This window comes from Acomys russatus, chromosome 13 (assembly GCF_903995435.1).
Source record: "Acomys russatus chromosome 13, mAcoRus1.1, whole genome shotgun sequence".
Lineage (NCBI taxonomy): Eukaryota > Metazoa > Chordata > Mammalia > Rodentia > Muridae > Acomys > Acomys russatus.
The window spans coordinates 64785389-64807933 of NC_067149.1; the positions used below are offsets into that span (position 1 = coordinate 64785389).

The following is a 22545-nucleotide window of genomic DNA, read 5'->3' on the forward strand; positions in this document are numbered from 1 at the left end:
GGTGAAGTAGCTCAGGCGTCATCACGTTTTCTTTTCTTCGCTCCTGTGTTCTTAGAGCCAGAAGGCTGAAGCATGTTTGTAGACTTCGGGAAGTTCTCTGAGCTTTTTTCTTCCTCTTTCGCATCTGCACGCTCTGACTGGCAAGCTTCAGATGATGCAGCCTGCAACAGAGTAACATAGCAGCACCTGTCAACGTCCAGCCACTCGGCTTTCTCATGAGCCCAGCAGTTTCAGCCCCTTCTGTCTCAGTCAGCTCTTTAAGGGGTCTGGTCCCTGTCTACAGTTTGGAATCAAATATGGGCCACTGTCTGAAGTAGAATAGGGACGTGGCGAGACACACCGGGAAGAGGGCATGCAGTTCCCAGAGGCTGCCACCGCAGAGCTAACACTGGCCTGCAGCCTCTAGAGAGCAGACTTTTTTTTTTTTTTTGGACACTTTTATTTATTTATTGTGTACGTCTATGCACACTGCGGAGGTCAGAGGACAGCTCACAGGAACTAGTCCAGGGGTGGATGGAGCTCAGGTTGTCGGAGTCAGAGAAAGGACTTGTATCACTAAGCCATCTTGCTGACTCCAGCAGAGGCTTCTTAACTGGAACAGATCCTGCCTAGTATTATGAGGGAAGTATCTCATGAATTAAGACTTTTTTTTTTTTTTCATGAATTAAGACTTTAAATGGAGTCCTCACTCTACATAGAGCCAGTCTAAAGCGCTCCACTTTTTTTTTTTTTAATTATTTTTAGCACTCCACCTCTTATCTGTCCAAAATCAAAACACAGGAAGAAAACTGACATCATCTGTGTCCGAGCAAACAGTGAAGGACGACAGAAAGGCAAACTGAAGGCTTCAGGCACATGCTAAAGGTAAACAGCCAGTTACCCTGACGCTGGTCCGGGCGGGCCTCTTCACTTGCATAGTGACAGCATGGGCCTCACTGCTGAGAAGACTGGCTCTGGGTCCCACCTTCAGATACGAAATGGTAGCGTAAGCTGTGAAACTGTAGTCTTCTCTGTGGAAGAATAGAGCAAAGCACAAAACTTGGAAGGAGTCACAGAAAACATTTTTAAAGGAATATAATTTTAAATAACATAAATATAAAAAATAAAAACCACACTAGACCAACACAAATATAATCCTTAAAGGAAATAGGTTGGGGATTTTTGTTTTGTTTGAACTTTCTTATCAAAGTTAAAAACTATAAAGCTGCACAGTCACGTCAAACAACTGCCAAGCTGTTGACTGGCCCAGTTACAGTGGGAGAAACATGAAGACACAACAGACAGAGGGCTGTGTACTTGAGATACTGCTGCAGGAGAGCATGTGCGATGATCTTCTCCAGGTCTTCTCGGGGAAGGCTGGGGGCAACGAGGCCAGCCACTCTCAACTTGGCCGCTCCCTTTCCCATCCAAGAGTCCATCAGCTTCAGTGGGGTGAGCTTTTCATTCAGCCCTTCTGCCTGCTTCAGAATCTTGATGAGGTCTCTGCAATGCTGTGTTATATTCTTTTTCTCAAACACTGCAAGGACACGGACATGATGGGCAACTGGGATCTAGGGGTGAGGGGGAGAAGCCCTCTGCTGCAACTGGCTCAGTTAGCACTGTGGGCCCTTACACATTCTTCAACGTGCTCAGAATTAAGACCAGGGTGTTCCTCAAGGCTTTATCACCAGACCAAGTTCTGTTCCTAAACCCACATAGGGTTATGATGATGTAAAGAAAATGACCTAGCTATTAAAGCCGCAGTGTGCTCCAGTAACAAGTGTCTGCCAGACATCACTGGGGGGTGTACACTGCAGGAGACAGTGCTAGCCACACTTTGTTATGTGATTCTGCTCATGACACCACACTCTGAAAGCCAGTCTAGGCTCCTGAGATCATTCTGGATAGAAGTCCCCAAATACTAGTCTTAGCACCCTGACTTACATGTCACATTCACATGAGTTTGGTCTCTGTAAGACAGCCTTGTGAGCTAGTAATCAGTATCTGTAGCTGTCAAGGTGTAGAGACCTCCAGCCACTGCAGCACCGGAACTCAGGGTCCTCCAGAGATTGCCGCTCAGTCCAGCTTCTCAAGAACACAGCACCAGACATGGGTTCCTGTACCCTGAGAAGCCACTGACTTATCAAGAAGAGTATAAAATACTAGAGATTGTCATAACATTAGCCTTTCCTTGTGTAGCAGTATTTCTATTCCCAGGAGTTCTAATTTTACCTTACAGTTCTAATGCTCTCAGTGCATTGCAATGCAATGTGTCATGCACATTTGACTGACCTTTGTTTCCAAAATTTGTATCACTTTTGAATCTGAAAAATTCTAATCAGTTTGTCTTTTAGATCTGTTTGGAGGGTCTAACAGTTACCACATGCAGGCACCCCACCATAGGCATCTGCACTGAGCCCTTAAGAGTCTAAAACAAGCTTACAAATGTCTTTGCAGCAGTTGTCACACATTTTGTTGCAGGCATCTGCATTCCACACTTCATCAAAATGTTGTGCTATCAGCACACGGCGACACCTGCAGACACACGAGAAAGACGGTTTCTGACTCTGCTTCAGAGCACACACAGGTCCTGCTGGTTGTCTGCTGCTGCCATCACAGTCCCACAGATGTGACTATGTCCACACAAATGTATTATCTCACCATTGTGTAAAAATGTCAAAGTCACGGTGACAGACGGCAGGATGTCTCTGTTCCCGTAACCCTCTAGATGCTGCCCCCACTCCTTGGTTGCTGGGCCTCTGCCTGTAGAGCTACCAACTGAGGGCTCAGTCTTTTCCCATCACAACAAACTGACCTCTCTACTGCTTTGGCCACTTCAGGACCCCTGTGACTACAGTGGACCCACCCAGGGAGTCTCAGGGGACTCCTAGTGTCAGCACTGTGTTGACAACCATTGCTCCAGAAGTTACCTGTCTAACTTTGAGGAGAATGTCCTTGATGATAAAGTAGTTTCTTGTATTTTAGGCTAAATCTGAAAATGGTCTTCACAAGAGTCTCCTGGACTTTCAAAGGAATTTCCACTTTCTCCGTTCTTTTGACTACTGACGCATCAGTTGGAAAGAAAATACCATTTCTATCATTGGCAGGTCACTGCTGCCTTCAACATTTCTCAACTCGTCTGTGACAAGTAATACGACACAGGATGGTCAAGGCTCTGAGGCCTCGAGGAGGCTGAGTGCTGTAAGCAGAGACTGCCATCTATTTCCTAATGAGAAACTTGACCCCGCCCTGGATTATCAGTGACTCATAACCAGGGTGAATGGACATGCCTGAACTTCACTCCACAATACCTATCTTCCCACACACCTCCCAGTCACTATAGGCAGCTATACAACAGAACTAAGGGGGAAAAGCCTCATTCATAACCTGAGGCTGGCCTTAAGGGTCAGCTCAGAGACAGACAGAGCCTTTTTCCTTATATGAATGCAGTCAAGGCTCCAGGTACCCCACCATAGGCATCTGCTTTTCAGTGTTCTTCAGCACTAACAATAGTATATTCAGTAGGTACTCAACCGCCACGCAGCACATGACATGGTACAGGAAAGCAGGTGGCTCACTTGCTTAGACTCTGGCAGTATGACACCATCTCGTACAGTTTCTGCTGTCCCACATTCTCCATGACCACCATTGAGCTGATCCTGAATATGTCTCCAAAGCCGTAATACAGAATACAGTCTGCTCTCGAGTCATCGCGACCTGTGCTTTGAGGAATCTTGGGATTACATCATTGCTTTCCAAAGTCCATAGCATGCAAAAGCATATGTCATTCGGCTGACAAAACCTGACAATACAGCTAGAAGCTTTTAGATGTGAAGCTGGTCTGTAAGAGCTACCCGGGGGCTTCAAATGGCTACGAAGAGGCTCATCAAAAATCAGCTTATTAATACAGAAAAATGAATGTCCATGAGTAGGGTGTACATGTGAATCTACTGAGCAAATGTCCAGGTGGCAGACATGAACATAATATCTTACAACATATGAGAAACAATTCTTAACATCCCAATAGAATATGTGTGAATAACTATAAATATGATCTTTAAAAAGACATGTTCTACAAATTTCTACTAAAAACGAGTACTGAAAACTTAAAACTTCTTAAACTGAGTACTGAAAACTTAAAACTTCTTAAACATATGTCTGCAAAGCATCCTGAGATTACTTCTGGATGGGAGCCTACGTACCAGCACGCCCACTCTCTTGGTAGTAATTCTCCATGGATTTGCTCATTGAATGATGGATAACAAACCTCACATCTGGCTTATCAATTCCCATGCCAAAGGCCACTGTCGCCACTACCACCTAAAATGTGTAATATTAATTTATGTGTCAGTTAATTTAGTTATTCAAATATTTTTAAAGGTAAAGTTAGGCTTTCATAGGAAATACATATACTTAACCTGAAGCTCGTTGGCTGACCACTGTGTATGAACCTTGGTCTTATCTTCTGGTTCCATATTGGCATGGTAAGTGCCTGCATGAATTCCCAGCTTTTGTAAACTAATGGTAACTTGTTCAGAGTCTTTCTGAGAAAAGCAGTATATGATTCCTGCAGTAAAATATGACCAAGTATTAGATATGTATCTGGAGTTAACTGTGCAACATGCCCAAGATACCGAACCATTACGCAGCAGAAAGGGGAAGTGGGTTACAAAAGTGCCAAGCCTCTGAGCACAGGCTGACTGTTGAGTATACTCCAGGGATTGATATACGCTCACCCTAAGCAGAAGTGAGCCCTGAGCTACCTGCTGGGGTTTAATCCCCAACTCCACAGACTTCCTAAACTGATGTTAGCTCCGTAAGATGCCGTGGAGAGTGAATCTGAAGACTGCTGAGATGTGGTGACATTCCCTATCCAGGGTGGCACAGCCCCACATGCGTAACCACCCCTGCCAGCAGGGACAACAGCTGTAGCCTGTCTGGAACCTACTTGACCAGGAACTCCTTTTACCTGGACACCATTACTCTCTACTAACAACCTAGAGGACAGTGCTGAGAGGGACACTAGGCTTCAGTATCACTGAGTAATCTTAGTTCTGTGACTCAGGAACCGATGCTCCCAACGTTACCCTGCTGCACTTCCTGTGAGGTACTGTGTCTTGTATCTCACTCAGTAAGGTACACGACAGGCACTGACGTGCAATAGTGTGTAGCACTGTCACAACCCTACTTCACAGCAAGCAAAGCAAAGCAGGCAGCTTTGATTCCAGCTGTGACAGGGATGCCACACAGCCTCTGATACCAAGCCAAGGGACTTGATCTCATTTTCAGGTACCAGGCATGTATGATTGGAGGGATCATGTTACAAACAGGCCTTGTTTTTAGCATTACCTGATTGCCCTTTGTACCGTCCATTGATGAGCTTTACAATGTCCTCAGTAAAGTCTTCAGCGCTCGAGGGCTTTTGCCGAACCTACAAAATGCTGTCCCATTAAAAAGTGGACTCACCAGTGCCAAGCTGTGCTTGCTAACAACCTCTAAGGTGTGATTTGCTCGTGGGCAGTCTTTTCCTGTCACTCCCCTCCTGGCCTCCCAGGACTCACCCACCTGATTCATCCCTGCCTCTTCCCAGCCTCTCCCTTTGATTTTCAGTCTCTAACCTGCCAGAGAGGAGGCACAGAAACAGCAGGTAGCTTGTGAAGGTGGATGCTTTTCTACTGTCTGATGCTTTAAAAAAACACGAAGCATAGTGTGGATGTAATGAAAATGAAAAGATTAAATCTGTTCTTAAAACAACTGGAAAGAAATCAGAAAGTGACATGGATATTTTACCCTCAAGCACGTGTTAGATAAAATCCACATGGGAAATACTAACAAACTCATTAGTGTGCATTTATGTTCCTATTACTTAGTTACGCAGATGTCAGTAGAGCTCTTTTTTCACTCTCCTCAGTCTTAAACCTGTGTAAGAAAAAAAGTAGCACATATACCACACTTGCTCAAATTGTATATAAAAGACTACACAGTATTGTTTTCTTTTTAGCCTAATTGTGTGGATCATGCTACACAAGACAGCCAAACTAAAGCACTAATTTATGAGTGTCCTAATGATTGCGTGATGACATTAAAAACATTTACACTAGGTCATTGTGTAAATAAACATGGTGAAGAAGTACTCGTACCTCGTAATAAAGATTTGGTCGGTTGAAAGATACTGTAAAAGTCAAACATCTTTCCACACACAGGATTTTCTGTGCGTCCTTCAGAACATGGTTAGTTGCTGTTGCAGTCAGCCCAATCAGCGAGGTGTTGGGAAACTGGCGCTTCAAAATGCCAAGTGCCTTATAATCTGAAAAAGACGACATGGTCTGTCTCTCAGAACCCTCAGAGAAAGAGTAAATCGACCCTTAACAGCACACAGATGAGTGATGGCCCCACAGTTTTACTTGCAAAGTTGGCTATAACTAAATTTGAAGGTGTGACACTTCCTGAATTCAGAGGCATTGCTGCACTTTTCTTCAGAAATAATGTTCTTGACAGAGGGTACATTAACTCCCTGTTAAAAGCAGGTGGTATGTAGGTTCCTCTTGACGGAAACATTCCTAGGAGGCCATTCAGGCTCAAGAAATGCACATGACTGAAAAGGCATCTCCATGAGGTTATGTAAATAAACAGTTACTGGGGGAAAGGAGGCTCTCCAGCAGTGTAATGCCTGTGAGTCCTAAGCAGGACTCTGTTGATGCAGCATTCATGAGTCATCATCCTTGCTGGGTGAGCTTTTCAGTGGCACAGCTGCCCAAATCACCCATGTTCCTGTAAGCAACATAACCCCCACTGCTTCACCAAGCTGGACCTGTGTGGAATTGTTTCTTTGTTGTGCAATTAACTTCTCTATCTGGGGTGAATATCAATGATGGCCCCAGAAAAAGTCATGCGATAAGAGATACTAGGCATGCTGTCAAACTGTGCCCTGTAGTATAGTTGTTAAACAATGGCTCAAGAGACAGTGAGCCAACCAGAGCACTTCACTATACTGCAAGCAGCAAGCCAGAAGCCATCAAGCACCTGTGTGATCATCATTCATCTACCACCTGCTGCCATCCAAGAGCAGCAGTTCAGAGCAGAACAAGACAAGAGCACTGCTTTGAGAAGAGCCTGCTTCAGAGACACCACTCAGGCAGGGTCAGACCTGTCACACACATCCACTCGTGACAAGAGTGGTCCTTCATTCCCCTTCAGTACTTAAAATGTTTGAAAGGAACTGAAAAGGAAATGTGGTAGGAACTGCTAGGTGCCAAGACAGCCATGTGTGTGCTGGAAGAGGAGAGGACTGCCTGGGAAGTTGTAGATTTCAGAGATGGCATTTACGTCAGGTCTGGAAGAACACACAGAAGTTCACTAACAGGTCGAGCAGGACAGTATGCAGCACCAAGCAATGAGGGGCACCAGCAAGCCCCTCAGGGCAGCCAGAGCACAGGGTATGGTCTACTGTCAAATCCAGCCAGGGAATTCTATGTCCCAGAATCCACTCCATGCACAGCACCAAGAGCTGTTTGTCTTTGAGCATCTTCCTGGCAAGTTCTAGTTAACCTAGCTCTCTTCCACTCTTCTTTGGACTCCTCTTCCAAGTGCAAGCTTTGACAACCAACACTGGGCCTGCTAGAACCTTAACAGCGGGGTCACAGAGGGCTGTCTATGAGCTTCCCCGCTTCCCTCTGACACTGTGCGGCCCTCCCAGCCCTGGATTGTCTTCCTTCAGTGCTCAGGAAAGTGCTCTGAGGTCACCCGCTGGTCCTCAAGCTTACCCCTTCAGACTCCTATGCTCAGCTCCACCTGCAGCTATGCAAAGTCTATGTCCTATAATCAATTTATAAAAATCCTGTCAGATTTACAGTGCCTCTGATTTCTGCCTGCATTCTCGCTGAAACACTCATGAGAAACCAGACTTAGGAGAAGCTATGAATAATACAGCCATCTGTTCTAAGAAGCCAGGACTCCTTCTGAGAGGATAAGAGAGGACATCACACAGCTCTCAAGTCAACATACAGGCTCCTGTTACAGAAATCAACCTTGGATAGCAATGCAAATATCATGCTAGAAAAGGCAAACATGAGATGAAGGGAATCCCATTACCAGGCCATGTCAGATCCCTTCAGTGCTGAACTGTGGTGACAATACAGATAAGAAAGTGAAATTAAGGTCGCTGGTTGCTCAACTGGGTTCCATTCCCTGGACCCACATGTAGCTGAGTCCAGGCCACAGGAAGCCAGCACTCTCTTCTGGGCTTCTCACACACCAGGCCACAGGAAACCAGCACTCTCTTCTGGGCTTCTCATGCACCAGGCACACGTAAGGTGTGCCCATACACAAAGGCCAAACCATGTTTTTTAAAATAAGAGTTTTTGTGTTGATACTTAAGAAAAAAGTTTAAAAACCTTTAAAAAAAATTCAGTCTTTGGGACATATGATCATGGTCACTGAAGAAATGTAGAGAAAAGAAAAAGAGCTCTAGAAAACACTGATATTTAAGGTAAAAATCAAAGAGAAACTGGAAAGAAAGAAATTCAACATCATTTGTTACTTTATGGTAAACAAGGGGGAAGAAAGGGTGACGGTATGAGGTGACCAGTGTGAGCTACTCTGAGGCACTAACACTCAGGTACTGATAGGTGGGACCTGCTGAAGGGCTGTAGACAGCAAAAGGGATGACTGACTGACTGACTGACTGACTGACTGACTGACTGACTGGAAGCTGAGCTGTGATGGGAAGGAGTGTAGTTATGGAGATAGCAGGGATGGGACCACCCTCACCTGATGCAGGCTTACCAGCCCAAGGCAAATGCAGCAGAAGCCATGGCTGTGGCACAGTGACTGCATGGAGAAGCCATAGGACCCACGGACCACAGGAGATCCTTAAGGGTAAAAAAGCCACAGAAGGAAAAGGGAGCAAGGCCAGAGAATAAGAATTCTTAATGTAAAATTGTGGCCAGGTGTGGTTGCACACACCTTTAATTCCAGCACATGGGAGGCAGAGGCAAGCAGATCTTTGTGAGCTCAAGGCCAGCTTGGACTACATAGAGTTGCAGGACTACACAGAGAGACCCTGTCTCAAAAACCAAAGGAAAACTAATAATAATGTGAAGATGATGATGATGTGTGCATGTACGTGTATGCTTGAGCACATCCATGCAGGGGCCAGTGACCGTCTTAGGTACTGGTTCCTCACCTGCTCAGGCTGAGACAAGGTCTCTTACTGTTGCTCCTGTGCTGCCTCTACCTGCGACGCTGCAAGCCTCCAAGGACCCGCCCTCCCATCTTGACACAAGAGTGTTGAGCTTTACATGGGCCCTGGGGATTCAAACATAGGTCCATACACTTGCATGGCAAGTAGTTTACCCGCTAAACTTTCTCCTTAACGAAGACTTTTTAAAAAATACAACAATTCTGAGTCACTCTCTAGGGTGTCGTCTATACGATCAGGTTGGCAGCTTAAGTGTCACTAAGAATACGACAGTTCTGAGTCACTCTCTAGGGTGTCGTCTATAGGATCAGGTTACTAAATGTCCCATCAAGCTTCAACTGCTCTGAGCTGGCTGGGACATTTTCTGGGTGAAAAACCCAGAAAGATGAGACTGGGTTGTTGTTGAACCAACAAGATTTACTAGAGTTGCTTACAGGAATATGGGGAAGGAGTTGCACATGGGAGCACAAGGGACTCAAAGGGAGTTGCTATAATGAAACTCAAAACAAGCACGTGAATAGCTTATGAAACTGGACACCCAACAACACTGCACACCTGCAGCATATCACAGGTTAAAGAGCATCCTGTCTTGGTGGCTCAGTTTGTCTCCTCTTCTAAGTGGTGTGATTTGTCTGAGTGTCTTCATGTGAGGGAAGCATTTTGAATCCTGTCAGCTTCAGGGATGTCTTGAGGCTATCCTCAACACTATGTCCTGCATCAGTCAGCTCCCCTCAGAACAGCTCAGGTCATTCTCTAGGAAACGGCTGCGCAGCAGCAGCACATTCTTCAGCCTTCTCTGGTTTGTCTTCACTATGAAGTAATTGACATTGAACAAGTGGAAAGTTTTAATGAAAATTTTCCTACATTGCCACATTTTCAGAATTTCCCTCGGCATAAACTCTTGATGATTGATAATGCTAAGATTTGAGCATTATTTAAGGCTTCCACAAGGGTCTCATGTTCGTAATGGTCCTCTATTGTGGGGCCTCAAGTGTGGCTAGGGACAGTGTGTGGGTAACGCCACATTATTTCCTATGGAAACTTTCTTCCCCCTGTGAATTTGCAGATGTTTTCTCATCCCTGAGAGGTGAATGAGTCCTTTTCCTCATCTTCTACATCTGTAAAAGTTCTCTCCCTATGTATTCTCTACTGTATTTTAAAAGCTAAGTAAACAGTAAAGGGCTGTCACATTCACTACGTTTATAAGGTCTCTCTCCTATATGAATTCTCTGGTGTTTTCTAAGATGGCTTATCTGGGTTCGGACCACGAGGGTGCAAATTGCTTCTATCTGGGAGAGGATCAGCCTGCAGGCCCAGAGACACCTAGAGATTCGTCTCATGGATCTGATACCTGGAAGGTTTATTCTTGTCCCCCTTCACCTCTTTTCCCTCCTGTACAGGATAGTGGGTTGTATAGTAAAGTCTAATTGTTAAGAAGCAGAGCCACCACGGCATATCTGGGTGTAAAGGATTGTCACGTTCACTGCGTTTGTATTTACAGCTCTACAGAGTCCTTAGTAAATAGGAAAAGTCAAGAAGGGACTGGAATGCTAGAAAGCAACATGGAATAGAGGCATGTATCTCCCAGGCTAATACCACATGGATGAGGTGCTGCAAAAATGAACAGAAGCCAGAGGAAGCCAGTACCCCCTCCATGAGCAGCCAGTCTCAGCGGAGGCAGGCACTTGCAGCACACTTAGCTGAGCACACCCAGCCACAGTGTAAGCCTACGTACCAGGTCTGAAGTCATGGCCCCACTGACTGCAGCAGTGCACTTCGTCCACTGCGATTCGAGTCAATCTCCCAGCCTCATAGGCTTTCTCTAGTCTAGACATGAACATCTTGCTTTTCGCAATTTTCTCTGGAGTCACATAAATCAGCTTTAACTGGGAGTTTTTATTCACCATTTCAGCATGAACCCATTTGACATGTTCCTATTAAAAGACAAAATAGGCACAATCAGAGTAGAATTGAGCTGCCGGACCATGATACTAAGTGAAAATTCAGTGTTTGTTTTTAAAAGGCAACAACAAAGCAATAGCCAGGGCTCTTCCAGAAGCAGATGCTGGCTCATTAGATCTGAAGCTACATCCTTCTGTAAGCTTTGTGGAAAACTGTGTGAGCAATATTCTAGTGACTCGCTTACATCCAGATTGCTGAAAATAAAATCAGTCGCTTGGCAAAAAAAAAAAAAAGAGAGAGAGAGAGAGAGAGAGAGAGAGAGAAAGAGAGGGAAACGGAATGTGACAAAATTTTTCAGTAAAGAATGTGTATAATTTTAAATTAATAATAAAACCCAAAATGTGAACCAAATACAGTAGCTCTGCCTTAATGGTAGGTTTTACAAATTCATTCATTACATGTGTAAGTATATATCCAAGAACTAAAATATTTAGCTGTTTTATCACTATTTTAATTAAGTTATCAAATAGCTACTCAATAGGTAGACTCTTGGGTATACTTTCCACTAAGCATTTTATAGTATTAATAATTTAGACAGAATACTATTAGTGTTTCACTGAGCTATCTTTGTCTCTTCACTAGAGGCATGTAGAGGGGCCAGCACGACGGCTCAGAAGGCAGCAAAGGAGCCTGCTGTCAAAACTGACAACCAGAGTTTGCGCCTTGGGATCCACATGATACAAGCAGAGAGTGACTCCTGAAAGTTGCCCTCTGACCTCCACATGTGAGTGCACTGTGGCACGCCTAACTCCAGTGACACGCTAAGAAGTGTGACAGGACAAAATGACAGTTACACAACTAAAATTTTCCAATTAAAACATGAGGCCTGGGATTTCTACATATGAATAAATCAAGGGGTTAAATGTACAGATGGTGCCTGGCAGTGGTGGTGCATGCCTTTAATCCCAGCCCTTGGTAGGCAGTGGCAGGTGGATCACTGTGAGTTCGAGGCCAGCCTGGTCTACAAAGGGAGTTCAGGACAGTCAAGGCTACACAGAGAGAGACCCTGTCTCGAAAAAAAAAAAAAGTATAGACGGTGAATGGCAATATTTGCCGTAACAGAATTTCCGAAGAGCAGCCTGGAAGTGGTCCATCTGAAGACAAGGATAAGAAAATCCATCCCCACACAAATCTGTGCTGTTAGTAACTCATGTTCCATATTAAACTAGAATGCACAACTAACGCTACTCCTTGCTGGCTTTTTCTGTGTGTGGTGTACGCATGTGTAGATGTTGACATGTAGCCAACACCAGAGGTTAAGAGTGAAGTGTCCTCCTCTATGTTCCCCACCTTATTTTTTTAGGCAGAATCTCTCCCTGAGCCTTGAGCTCATCACTTAGGCTCTGCTAGCTGGCCAGCAAGCTGCAGGGATCTCCCGTCCCCAGCTCCAGGGCTACAAGTAGAGCCACTGTGTCTAGTTTTCACATGGGTCCAGAACCAAACTCAGGCTGCACTCATGCTGCAAGTGCTGTCCCCACTCAAGCAGCCTTGCCTTTGTAGCACATAACACAAAACACGTCAGCAAATGCTTCCCAATAAGCGCTAGACAGGAGGAAGGCTGTCATGTGAAACGCACGGTCTCCATCAGCGCTAAGCTCTGAGTTGCTGTAGGACAAAGCAGTGCCTACAAGAATGAGCTTGCTGGTTGAAACAAGCTTACTGTGCACACTGAACCCAAACTCTATGATGTCACGTGTCATAAAACACTAGTGCTTTTCATGGTTTTTTGCTTTTTTTTTTATCTTTATAAGTAAAAGAGGCATTTTTAACTCATGGAGCCCACAAAAATAGACACTGTCCACCACCTACCTATGAGCCGAAGATCGTGACTCTTGATGTAATATTTAGGGTTTATAACTTACAGGCAACTCAGACGCACTGAGACTCCCACATCAGTTAAGAGTTTACATCTGAAAACCCAAACCATATTCACTTGCCTTAGAGCTAGAAGCATTCAACATAGTAGCTGAAATTCCCAGCTGTTTTAAAACCATCAGCTGATCTTCCATAAGAGAGATGAGTGGGCAAATCACAAGTGTAAAACCTGGAAGAGAAAACCAGACGTACTTTCAACTTTACACGCCCAGCACAATGGGCTGGATGCTTGCTGTACCTTGTGGGCCCTACCTATTGTTCAGGCAGTTTTCAAGCAGATTTATCAGCGTAACTATTTCTTAGCTCCATAAATAAGAGAGATGGGCAAGATAAATGACCAAATATAATAGGAGAGGTGGCTGAGCAGTTGAGAGCTGAGTCTCACACAGTCCCGGGATTCAATTCTCAGCACATGGTGATTCCCAACCCTCTGCAACTCCAGTTCCAAGAACTTCAATGTCTCCTCTGAGCTCAGAGACTCCCTACATACATGTGGACACAGATGTACACTCCCTCACACACATAATAACTAAAATATGTATTTTTAAGGTAAATTAAATCTCTACCTTTCTTCAATCCTATAAACATACAGATTTTACTATTTTGAATTTGTTACCCTCTTTAACAGCCAATATAGAAAATTTCAATGAAATAACACAGGCCAAGCCTAGTCCTAAACTGCTGTATAGGCGAAAATTTATTCCACAGCTGTGCAAGAGAACACAGCCTGTGCTGTGCTGCTCAGGACGGCAGGCACATGTGGGCTTCTCCTCTCGCATCAGATGAAGTCAGCCGAGTGCGAACACTGAGCAGTGCAGTGATTAAAGAACTGTTTTTATGTGCGCTGCTATACGCTGTTGAAATGTCACAACTTTACATTTCTACTCTTCATTCCTCAATAATTTGGCAAAGGGGAAACAGATTTCAGTGTATTTATTCAAGACCTTCATAGGACTCTTGCCCCGTCAGTTACTCTGGTGACTGCAAAGACACTTGCACATGGCAGCCTCACTCGTCTGCCCTGAGATCTCAACCCACATCTCCTCCCACCCAGCCCACCTGAATGCCGGTCACCACTGTGAGTCCCACATGCCCGACAGTGATTTCATCATTTCTCTCTCCATCCTCAATAAGTTATTTCTGCAGTGTAAGCCATTTCAGAAAGTAACCGCTACTAACAGACAAATGAAATGAGGCCTTATCTCTAGTCACTGCACTTCTGCCGTTCTTTGTTGTACATTACCGTCTGAGCACAGTGCTGGCAGCTGGTAGCACAAGCTCTTCCCACCTCCTGTGGGCATAACAAGAAAGATGTCCTTTCCAGCCATGGTGGCATTGACGGTTTCTAACTGCAGAGGCCTGAACTTCTGCAGTTTAAAAACATTTCGTAGCACATCTTTAACTTTTCCGGACCATGGAAAATCTAGAAAGAGGAAAACAGGCCACTGTTTTCATAAAGCTACTAGAATATATCAAATCATACAAACATACATAAAACTTTTAGTATTTATGAACTACCAAATGGTTATAAAATTTTTACTTTATTTTTATTTTTTATTTTATTATTATTTTTTGGTTTTTGGTTTTTGGAGACAGGGTTTCTCTGTGTAGCCTTGGCTGTCCTGGACTCACTTTGTAGACCAGGCTGGCCTTGAACTTACAGCAATCCACCTGCCTCTGCCTCCCTAGTGATGGGATTAAAGGCATGCATCACCACACCTGGCTGATTTTTTAAAATTAGTATAAGTCATCAAAACAAAAGCATAATGACTGCTATATGGTTATTACATCAGAAACTGATGTAAACATTTGCCAGTAACTGAAAATTAGCACACTGAAGGAGGGCAGTGCTCAGCCAGGCATGGGAGAGATTGTCTGAATGGTGACTAAGGAGTTCACAGTACCCTGAAGCCTCAATTATAAATTAACTTAACAAAACTCTAGAGTTTGTATGTAAATATTTTGCATTTAGAGAGCAGTACTGAAACTTAATTTCCACACACATACAAAATTGTAATTCCTTGAAATAGTCCATTAAATTTAGTAGTAAGTATGTTTAATACAACAGTCTTTAATTGTTTACATGTGTATATGGATGTTTGCCAGCATGTATATAAGTGCTTGATGCTTCAGAGACAGATAAGGGGCTGGATACCTGGGACTGGAGCTACAGATGATGTCAGCCACTATGTAGGCACTGGGAACCAAATCCAGCAATCAGTGCTCTTAACCACTGAGCCATCTCTCTAGCCCTTCATTCAAGATTTTAAATGAGGAACAGTTTGTTCTGAGCTGGGTGTGGTGGCACATGCATTTAATCCCAGCATTCAGGGGGCAGAGACAGTCGGGTCTCTGAGAGCGGGGTGCCAGATTGGTCTATATGAGTCCACCGACAACCAGGGCTATATAGACTCTGTCTCAGGGGAAAAACAAACGAAACAGGGCTGGGGGAGAGGGGGTGTGTTCACTACGGCAAAGAGTAGAATTTGGCTAACTCTTTGTTTTATTTAATGCTTTAAAATGTAGCTGATAACCTATTCATTTTTTAGACAGTGATGTTTGCTACTAAAACCATATGCTGAGAAAATAAAACTCCAGTTTTCAAGTCTACATCTAAAATCCCACAGCACATGGGTAAGGACTGGTCTGCCTGTAAGCTCCCCATGCCCCCAGCCTTATCTCCTGGTGCTAGCTGACACTCGTGCAGTGATTTGATTCTAGAATAAAGCCACCAGTAGGCATGGGACTGGCAAACCTTCTTTATTCCACACAGCTGGAGAAGAGTCACAGTCACCGCTCGCCTCCACGTCCGAGCCCTCTAAGCACTGCTTGATTCTCTTCGTCAGGACTGACTTCTTCTGAAGGAGCTCTTGCTGCCTCTCTGTGAGTTCTTCAATCTGGATGCCAATCGCATGGAGCTCATTAGTTACGGATTCCAGTTCCTCTGTCAGAGCTGTGAGGTGGGACAGGACGGACAGTGTGAGGTTCCCTATTGGTTTCTGGACATTCCTCCGTCTACATTACAAGCCTAAAAGTAGCAGAGCAGAGGGCTGAGAATAGTTTCCTTCCCTGTCAAGGGATTGTAGCAAAACACTAGGCAACACTTCCATCTCCCCTTCTTCCAGATGTCCATAATATCCAGCTCCTGGACCTCAGTACTGTTGGGAAGAGTAAGTGGGACAGCACAGGGAGTTCCTGACGGGCGCCTGGTCAGAAGCTAACCATGTAATAAATACAGTCGCCATTCTTAGTGTCACACAGAACTGGTCTGAGAATCTCCTAAATCTCTCCGAGCCACCTGCTGAGGAGCCATTACTCCAGGAAAGCCTTCTTGTTTCGGCTGCTGTGGTGACATGGTAACAACCTGCCAACCACACACAGGTCAATGGAATAGGTGAGATGGCAAACAGCGCTGTGCCAACCGCTAACCACTACTGGAGTCATGTATTGACCCAAGTATCGAAAGCAGAGTGAGATTATTTTGGATGCCGTATCAATGGAAGTGAGGGAAATGTTAAAGCTAATGTCTGACACCTGCTTGAGTAATCAGTGTGCTTTAATGCCTCTGCCTGTGATACAGTCTTATGGTTATGACATGAAAAGAAGAAATGAAGCAGCCATCAAGTCCTCACGAGGGGGGCGGGTATAGGGTCAGGTGCTCCTGCACCTCTCTCATATCAAGGATCTGCTGGTGTCCCCGGTTGCCATGGGTCAGAAGCGAGCTCCAGAACCTTCATGGAACAGCAAGTGGCCTGCAACTTTTCTGTGTTCCTGGAAATTTGGTGTAGGTTTGTTTGCAACTTTGTGTGGCTGAGGCCACAGCTCTTGAGCAGGAGACACAGAATCCTGGACATGGTGGCACGCTGACACAGGTCCCAGTGAGCACCAGAGGAGTTTCATACTGTCCTCCTGAGTTCCACCTTATCCTACAGGATGAAGCCCACCCGTGCACGTCTGAGTGCAGCCTCCCCTGCTTCATGGCCATCTCCCTTCCTCACTTTTGGCACAGCTAACCAGGCACTGCTGCTTACCTAATCCCCACAATCACACCCAGGCTCTTACTGTTGTTGTTGTTGTTGTTGTTGTTGTTGTTGTTTTATCTTTGCAGTACTGCACTTAGAGCCTCAGGCGCACCACACAAGCATTCTACTACTAATCTGCAGCCTAAGTCCTCTTTGTATTTTGAGACAGGGTCTCACTGACTTATCCAGGCTGGCCTGAAACTTATAATCCTCTTCCCTTGACTTCCTGAGTACTGAAATTACAGATGTGTGCCACCACATCTGGCAGCCATTCATTTTCTACCGATACCTTCCTGCTGAAATCAACTGTGGCCAGCCCCAAGTCTTCCAAGAAACTAAGTCACTGTGTGACCTGTGCTTCCTACCCTTAGCACACTGATTCATAGAGCAGACTGCCAGTACCATAATGGAGGTGGCATATGAAAATATGAGCTCAAACAGGTTCTAAGTGATGGTAAGAACAGGTACAAGCCTATCTTCCCCTCATCAACCTCATGACCCTATGATCTCTCAGGGAATTCCTTACACCCAGATCCTTATTATTACAGGAAGAAAACAATGCAGGTTCAACTTGTAGAAGACTCTGTGTGACACACTGGCACAGTCTAAAAACGAACACAATTATTTCAGGAGGCCTTGGGCAACAATAAGAATAGAGTTCCAGTTTGCAGACCCTCAGGCGGTAGTTGTGGTTCCACAAGTGCTTCAGGTACAAATCAGTACTGATCCATCGCCAGTGACAAACTGGCAGGATGGTTAGGTCTGGGCAGAAAGAACCTGGAAAAGTTGCTCAGGGTCTGGGCAGGACTGTATAGAAACGCCACATGAACATTAACTGTGAAGACTCTTGTGTCCTGTGTGAATGTCCACTAACAATAATAAAGATGCTAATGCACCGGGTGGACAAGACCATCTGGAAATCAGCCAAGCTCATTCTTATACAAAGGCAAGAACAAAGGCCTGTCTTAGAGCATCAGCACCCCCTCAAGGAGACCAACTGAAACAAGCCACAACCAGCTCACGTAGGAAGCTGGAGAAGGTGGCACTAAACCACCAACCCTGACCTCCGACTGCCAAGAACAAGACCTGCATACCATGCCCTTCTCCTTCACTTTGTAATTTGCCCGTTGCCATGCTTGTGGCTTTGTTTTTTATTTCTTTGTTCCTCTCCTATTTCCCAAAAAGCTAACATAAAACAGTTAATAGTAGTTAACACCCTACAATAGGCTATGAGTCTCAAGCTAACGAGGAGGTGACTGAGATGAAGACAATCTGTGCCCTCTCTGGGTGGCTGTACAAGGGAGAGTGGCACCATGGCAGAGGCACAATTGCACCACTGCCTTCATTTGTAAGTTGAGTAAGGCAGAGGCCGAGTGGTGGGATCTGTGCTGTGTGGCCTTGCCAGGGTGGAACTACACTGCCCCTTCCCTGAGCAGTGCTGGAGAACTGGACAGCAGAAGGGAAAGTGACAGCCCTCCTTTCCATATCTACATATATACAAATCAGTGTCAGATCAAGGCTGGTCACCTCCCTGACACGGAACTGCTGTGAGGTAACCTCAGGAAAGTAGCAGGGCTGGAAGGGCCTCTACATCTCATCCTCCCTCAGTTCCTGAGCTTTCAGCTAGGCTGTGTGCAAGTACAGCAGCCCTGTGACAGTCTGATGCCATCTTCAAAAGTGTGTGAGAGCCAAGGAGCAACTCACGTGGTAAGAATTAGCAGTCCATCCTCAGACAGTGCCTTTGCTGTCACCATGTTCTAGGCCCCTTCTCATTCTACCTGTCATCCAGCCCCTCGGGCCTAACGCCAGACACACAGACAACACAGAGAGAGGGCTTAGCTACCTCCCACAGTCATGTAAGGGTTAATCACTGATGTGAATCTCTTCCAACAGCCATGGCACTTCTGCTTCTCGAACCTAATTCTGCCTGATGCAGGTGTCAGTGTCAACCTATGCAACAAAGTCAGCACTAGGGGCCCCTATACGAAGTCCTGATGGCCTAAGGATATGAGAAAATCTGGTTGTTGAGATATTGCTCAAAGCAATAGTGTTTCTAAAGCTGGCTATGTGGTACAGGTTACAGGAGGTGAGACGAAACATGCAGGTGAATGAGCTCAGCAGCCCACGAAGGAGAGCAAGACAAGAGAGAGCATGGAGCATGCTGCCGCCTCTTCATCTCAAGAGCATGCTGAGGACACTGGGGCACATGCCAGTGTTCCTACATTTGTGGTTCATGTGTGGATGTTCTCGCAATGCCCCAAGCTGAAAAAGTGGTTTCCTCCTCAAATACAAAGGAACACACCAAAGGCAATCTCAGAGGGTGCTTCAAATACAGACCAGCAAACGGGTAGAACATTTGTTGTCTGTATGATGAAGTAGGCTAACCTCTTAAAATGGCTGTGCTCCACTATTTGGTTAGTTTTAAATCATAGCCACTGGGAGAGCTTAAGTCTGGGTAGGCAAGACAGAAAGTGGAATCCAACCACAACCACACCACAGCCCTGTTCAGCAGCACCTGTTAGTCTCATCTTGACTGTGAAGGGAAGACTACTTGGGTAAGGATCTATAGAAATCATTATCACTGTCTACTCACCTGCAGACTATGAGAGCAGACAAAGCCAAAACTCAGGTCTTATGAAGCCACACTTACTTCCATATAGGTAAATTGTAACCCTGTATGCCTGTTTGTGTGGCATGGTGTGTTCTATGCAGAAGAAAACCCTTTCTAAGTGTTTTTCTTAGAGAACTCAGTCTTGTTTCCCAACTAGGGTAGCAGCATCAGGCCATAACCATTACACCCAGAAAAGACTGGAGAACTGTCCTTGTTTAAGTCCCCTGCCCTTGCCAGCCACCTGTGAATCAAACCAAGAACAAGATCATATATCACAACACAGTCTGATCATGTGAAACCTTCAATGAAGGGAAATATATCAACACGCTGAGAGCTGATCTGAGTAAGGTTGACGACGGAGTGACTGCTTCTGGGAACTTAAGAAACTACTCAGAGAGCCACATAAAGATTTAGATTCCAGGGGCTAGAGAGAGGGTTAAGAGCACTGGCCGCTCTTCCAGAGGTCCTGAGTTCAATTCCCAGAAACTACATGGTGGCTCACAACCATCTGTAATAAGATCTGATGACCTCTTCTGGTGTGTATGAAGACAGAGTGCTCACATACATAAATTAATAAATATTTTAAAAGAAATCAACATCTGAATTACACAATAACCTTAAAAAGAAAGATTTAGATTCCTATATGCCCAATGTGGCACTACTTGGAAAGAGATAGATAGATAGATAGATAGATAGATAGATAGAGACCAAAAGTAAGGTCAGTTTAAAACAATGTCACACATTTCAAGCATTAAAAATAGAATAATTACAGAATTCATTTAGTACTGTATCTGTATTCTATATCTGTTTTTCAAATCACATTCCAGAACTGTACAAATCGTTAACATTTGGTTGAGAACTAATAAAACTGATGTCAACTAGCATTCATATTAACTGGAGCAATGGGGTTATGAGTGATTTATATTTTCTTCTTTATATGCTCTCAGTCCCCCATGACATCAGTCATAAACATTCTCAGAAGCCCCATGCACTACTGATAGGAATTTAACAATGCAGCCACTGGGCAAAACAGCACCAGCTCCTCAAGACATTAAACATAACATTACAATTTGATTCACCAAGTCCAATTCTAGGTATACTTGAAAGAATTGAAGAGATGGCCAATGAGATGACTCAATAAATAATGCTTCCTGTGCTCGCCTGGTGGCCTGAGTTCTCTCCCTAGAATCCACAGTCAAAAGAGAACTGACTCTGACCTCTCCACAAATGCTGTAGCACACATACACCCATATTCACACCACAAACACACAATTAAAAAATTAAAAATCTGAGTTGTCAAATTTGGAAAAAATATAACAACAGAACATCAGCTATTCAACAAATAAATAGACAAGCAAAACACAGTGCAGCAGATTACATACAATGGAACATTACTGGCCCTAAAAGGGAAAAATACTGCCTGGAGTGGTGGTGCACACCTTTAATCCCAGCACTCGGGAGGCAGAGGCAGCCCCTGTGAGTTCAAGGCCAGTCTGGTCTACAGAGAGTCCAAGACAGCCAAGGCTACACAGAGAAAGCTTGTCTTGGAAAAAAAAACAAGCAAACAAACAAACAAGAAATAAAAAAGGGAAAGTACTTTCTGCCTTGATACACAGTACCTTGAAGGCATTATGCCATTGGAGGTCCCCTCCAATGCAGACACCCCTGCATATAAAGTCCCTAAGCAGGTGAAAGAAAAAAGAAAAGAGGACAGCCGTTCTCCAGGGATGAAGGAAGGGAACCGTGAGGAGCTTCACAGAGCAGCATTCAGCCTGGGTGGAGAGGGTCTGCAGATGGACAGCAAAGACAGCCGCACAGTGGAAGTGCTCTGATCTTCAGTGACCTGTTTGCTTACTAATACTGAAATTAGGAGAGATTCTGCTGTGCATATGAATGAAAAAGCTTTTAAAAATCATTTCTAGGATCAAAAATTTTCAAACTTTTTTTAATCAAAAAGAAAACCAAAATAGAACACAGTAACATACAGAATAATTGTGTCCACTAACCTGAGACGGATGCCATTCTAAAATTGGAGATCCAAATGTCCTTCTGAAAGTGAAAGAACAAACATGACAACATTTTCTACCAGCAATACTGTAGGGGTCGGCAGAGAGCCCGTCCAGCATGCACTGGCATAAGTGATTAGGCAAGGCAGGTGTCTTCAGGGGTAGATCCCCATGCCACACACTTCCAACGTCTTCTTTCCTATCAGCTAAAACTGTTATGGTGCAAACTGGGTACATGCAGGACCATCTCCTCCGCAGTGCCCCTGCCCCACAGGAACAGGAGCAGGCATCCCTAACCAGTCCTCACCCTTCTGCCTTGACACACAGGCTCTTGTTCCTAGACAGCATCATTTTCAAAATGATGCCGGTTCTCCTTGCCTCCTGATGGCAATGCCTCCTTCTTCACTCTTTGATGTCTCAGTTCTGCTTGCTTTGGCTTTGGCATCACCAAGATGTGAACTCAAGATGTGTTTAGCTACACAGGATCATGAATTAAATCTCCAGTGCCACAAAACAAAGACCAAACCAACACCAATACTATGAATAATGCTCAGGCAATGACAGTCTGCCATCACTAGGGACAGAAAAGTTAGTAAATACAGGGTTTTTTCTTCTTTTTTTAATACTATAGGTGTTGGTGCCAAACTGCAACATCCTACTGTTGCAAAGTGATATTGCCAAAAACACCAGATACTAAATAGATCTGCCACCAGGTCCATGTGTACCTTAGCAACATGACACACTATTCCTCTAAGCTTTTCTCACCGCCTTAAAAACTGGGATGGCAGGACTCATGGCCTCAACTGACTGGGATCTGCCTGCCTCCCAGGTTCTGGGACTAAAGGCATGCAGAGCCATGCTTGGCAGGTCTCATCTTACAAATAAGAAGTT

General features: G+C 44.7%; 1 protein-coding gene across 1 annotated transcript; it reads right to left on the minus strand.

The window, feature by feature from the left end:
* Positions 1 to 11: 11 nt before the first annotated feature.
* Positions 12 to 21674, minus strand: Recql (RecQ like helicase). The gene is made up of 14 exons (XM_051155538.1): positions 21655 to 21674; positions 15771 to 15968; positions 14259 to 14438; positions 13078 to 13184; positions 10914 to 11112; positions 6120 to 6286; positions 5329 to 5410; positions 4398 to 4546; positions 4182 to 4299; positions 3558 to 3696; positions 2423 to 2514; positions 1297 to 1516; positions 881 to 1010; positions 12 to 161 (listed from the first exon to the last, which is right to left on the minus strand). Exons 1-14 carry the CDS (start codon positions 21668 to 21670, stop codon positions 12 to 14), a joined length of 1947 nt encoding a protein of 648 aa, XP_051011495.1. The 5' UTR covers positions 21671 to 21674.
* Between the last annotated feature and the right edge of the window lie 871 nt (positions 21675 to 22545).

Coding starts and splice junctions, on each gene's coding strand:
- Recql (XM_051155538.1), bottom strand. Junction 14,439..15,770: donor AGCTGTGTGGAATAAAGAAG/GTTTGCCAGTCC, acceptor TCCTCTTTCTAG/ATTTTCCATGGTCCGGAAAA. Junction 13,185..14,258: donor GCCAGCACTGTGCTCAGACG/GTAATGTACAAC, acceptor TTTCTCTTCCAG/GTTTTACACTTGTGATTTGC.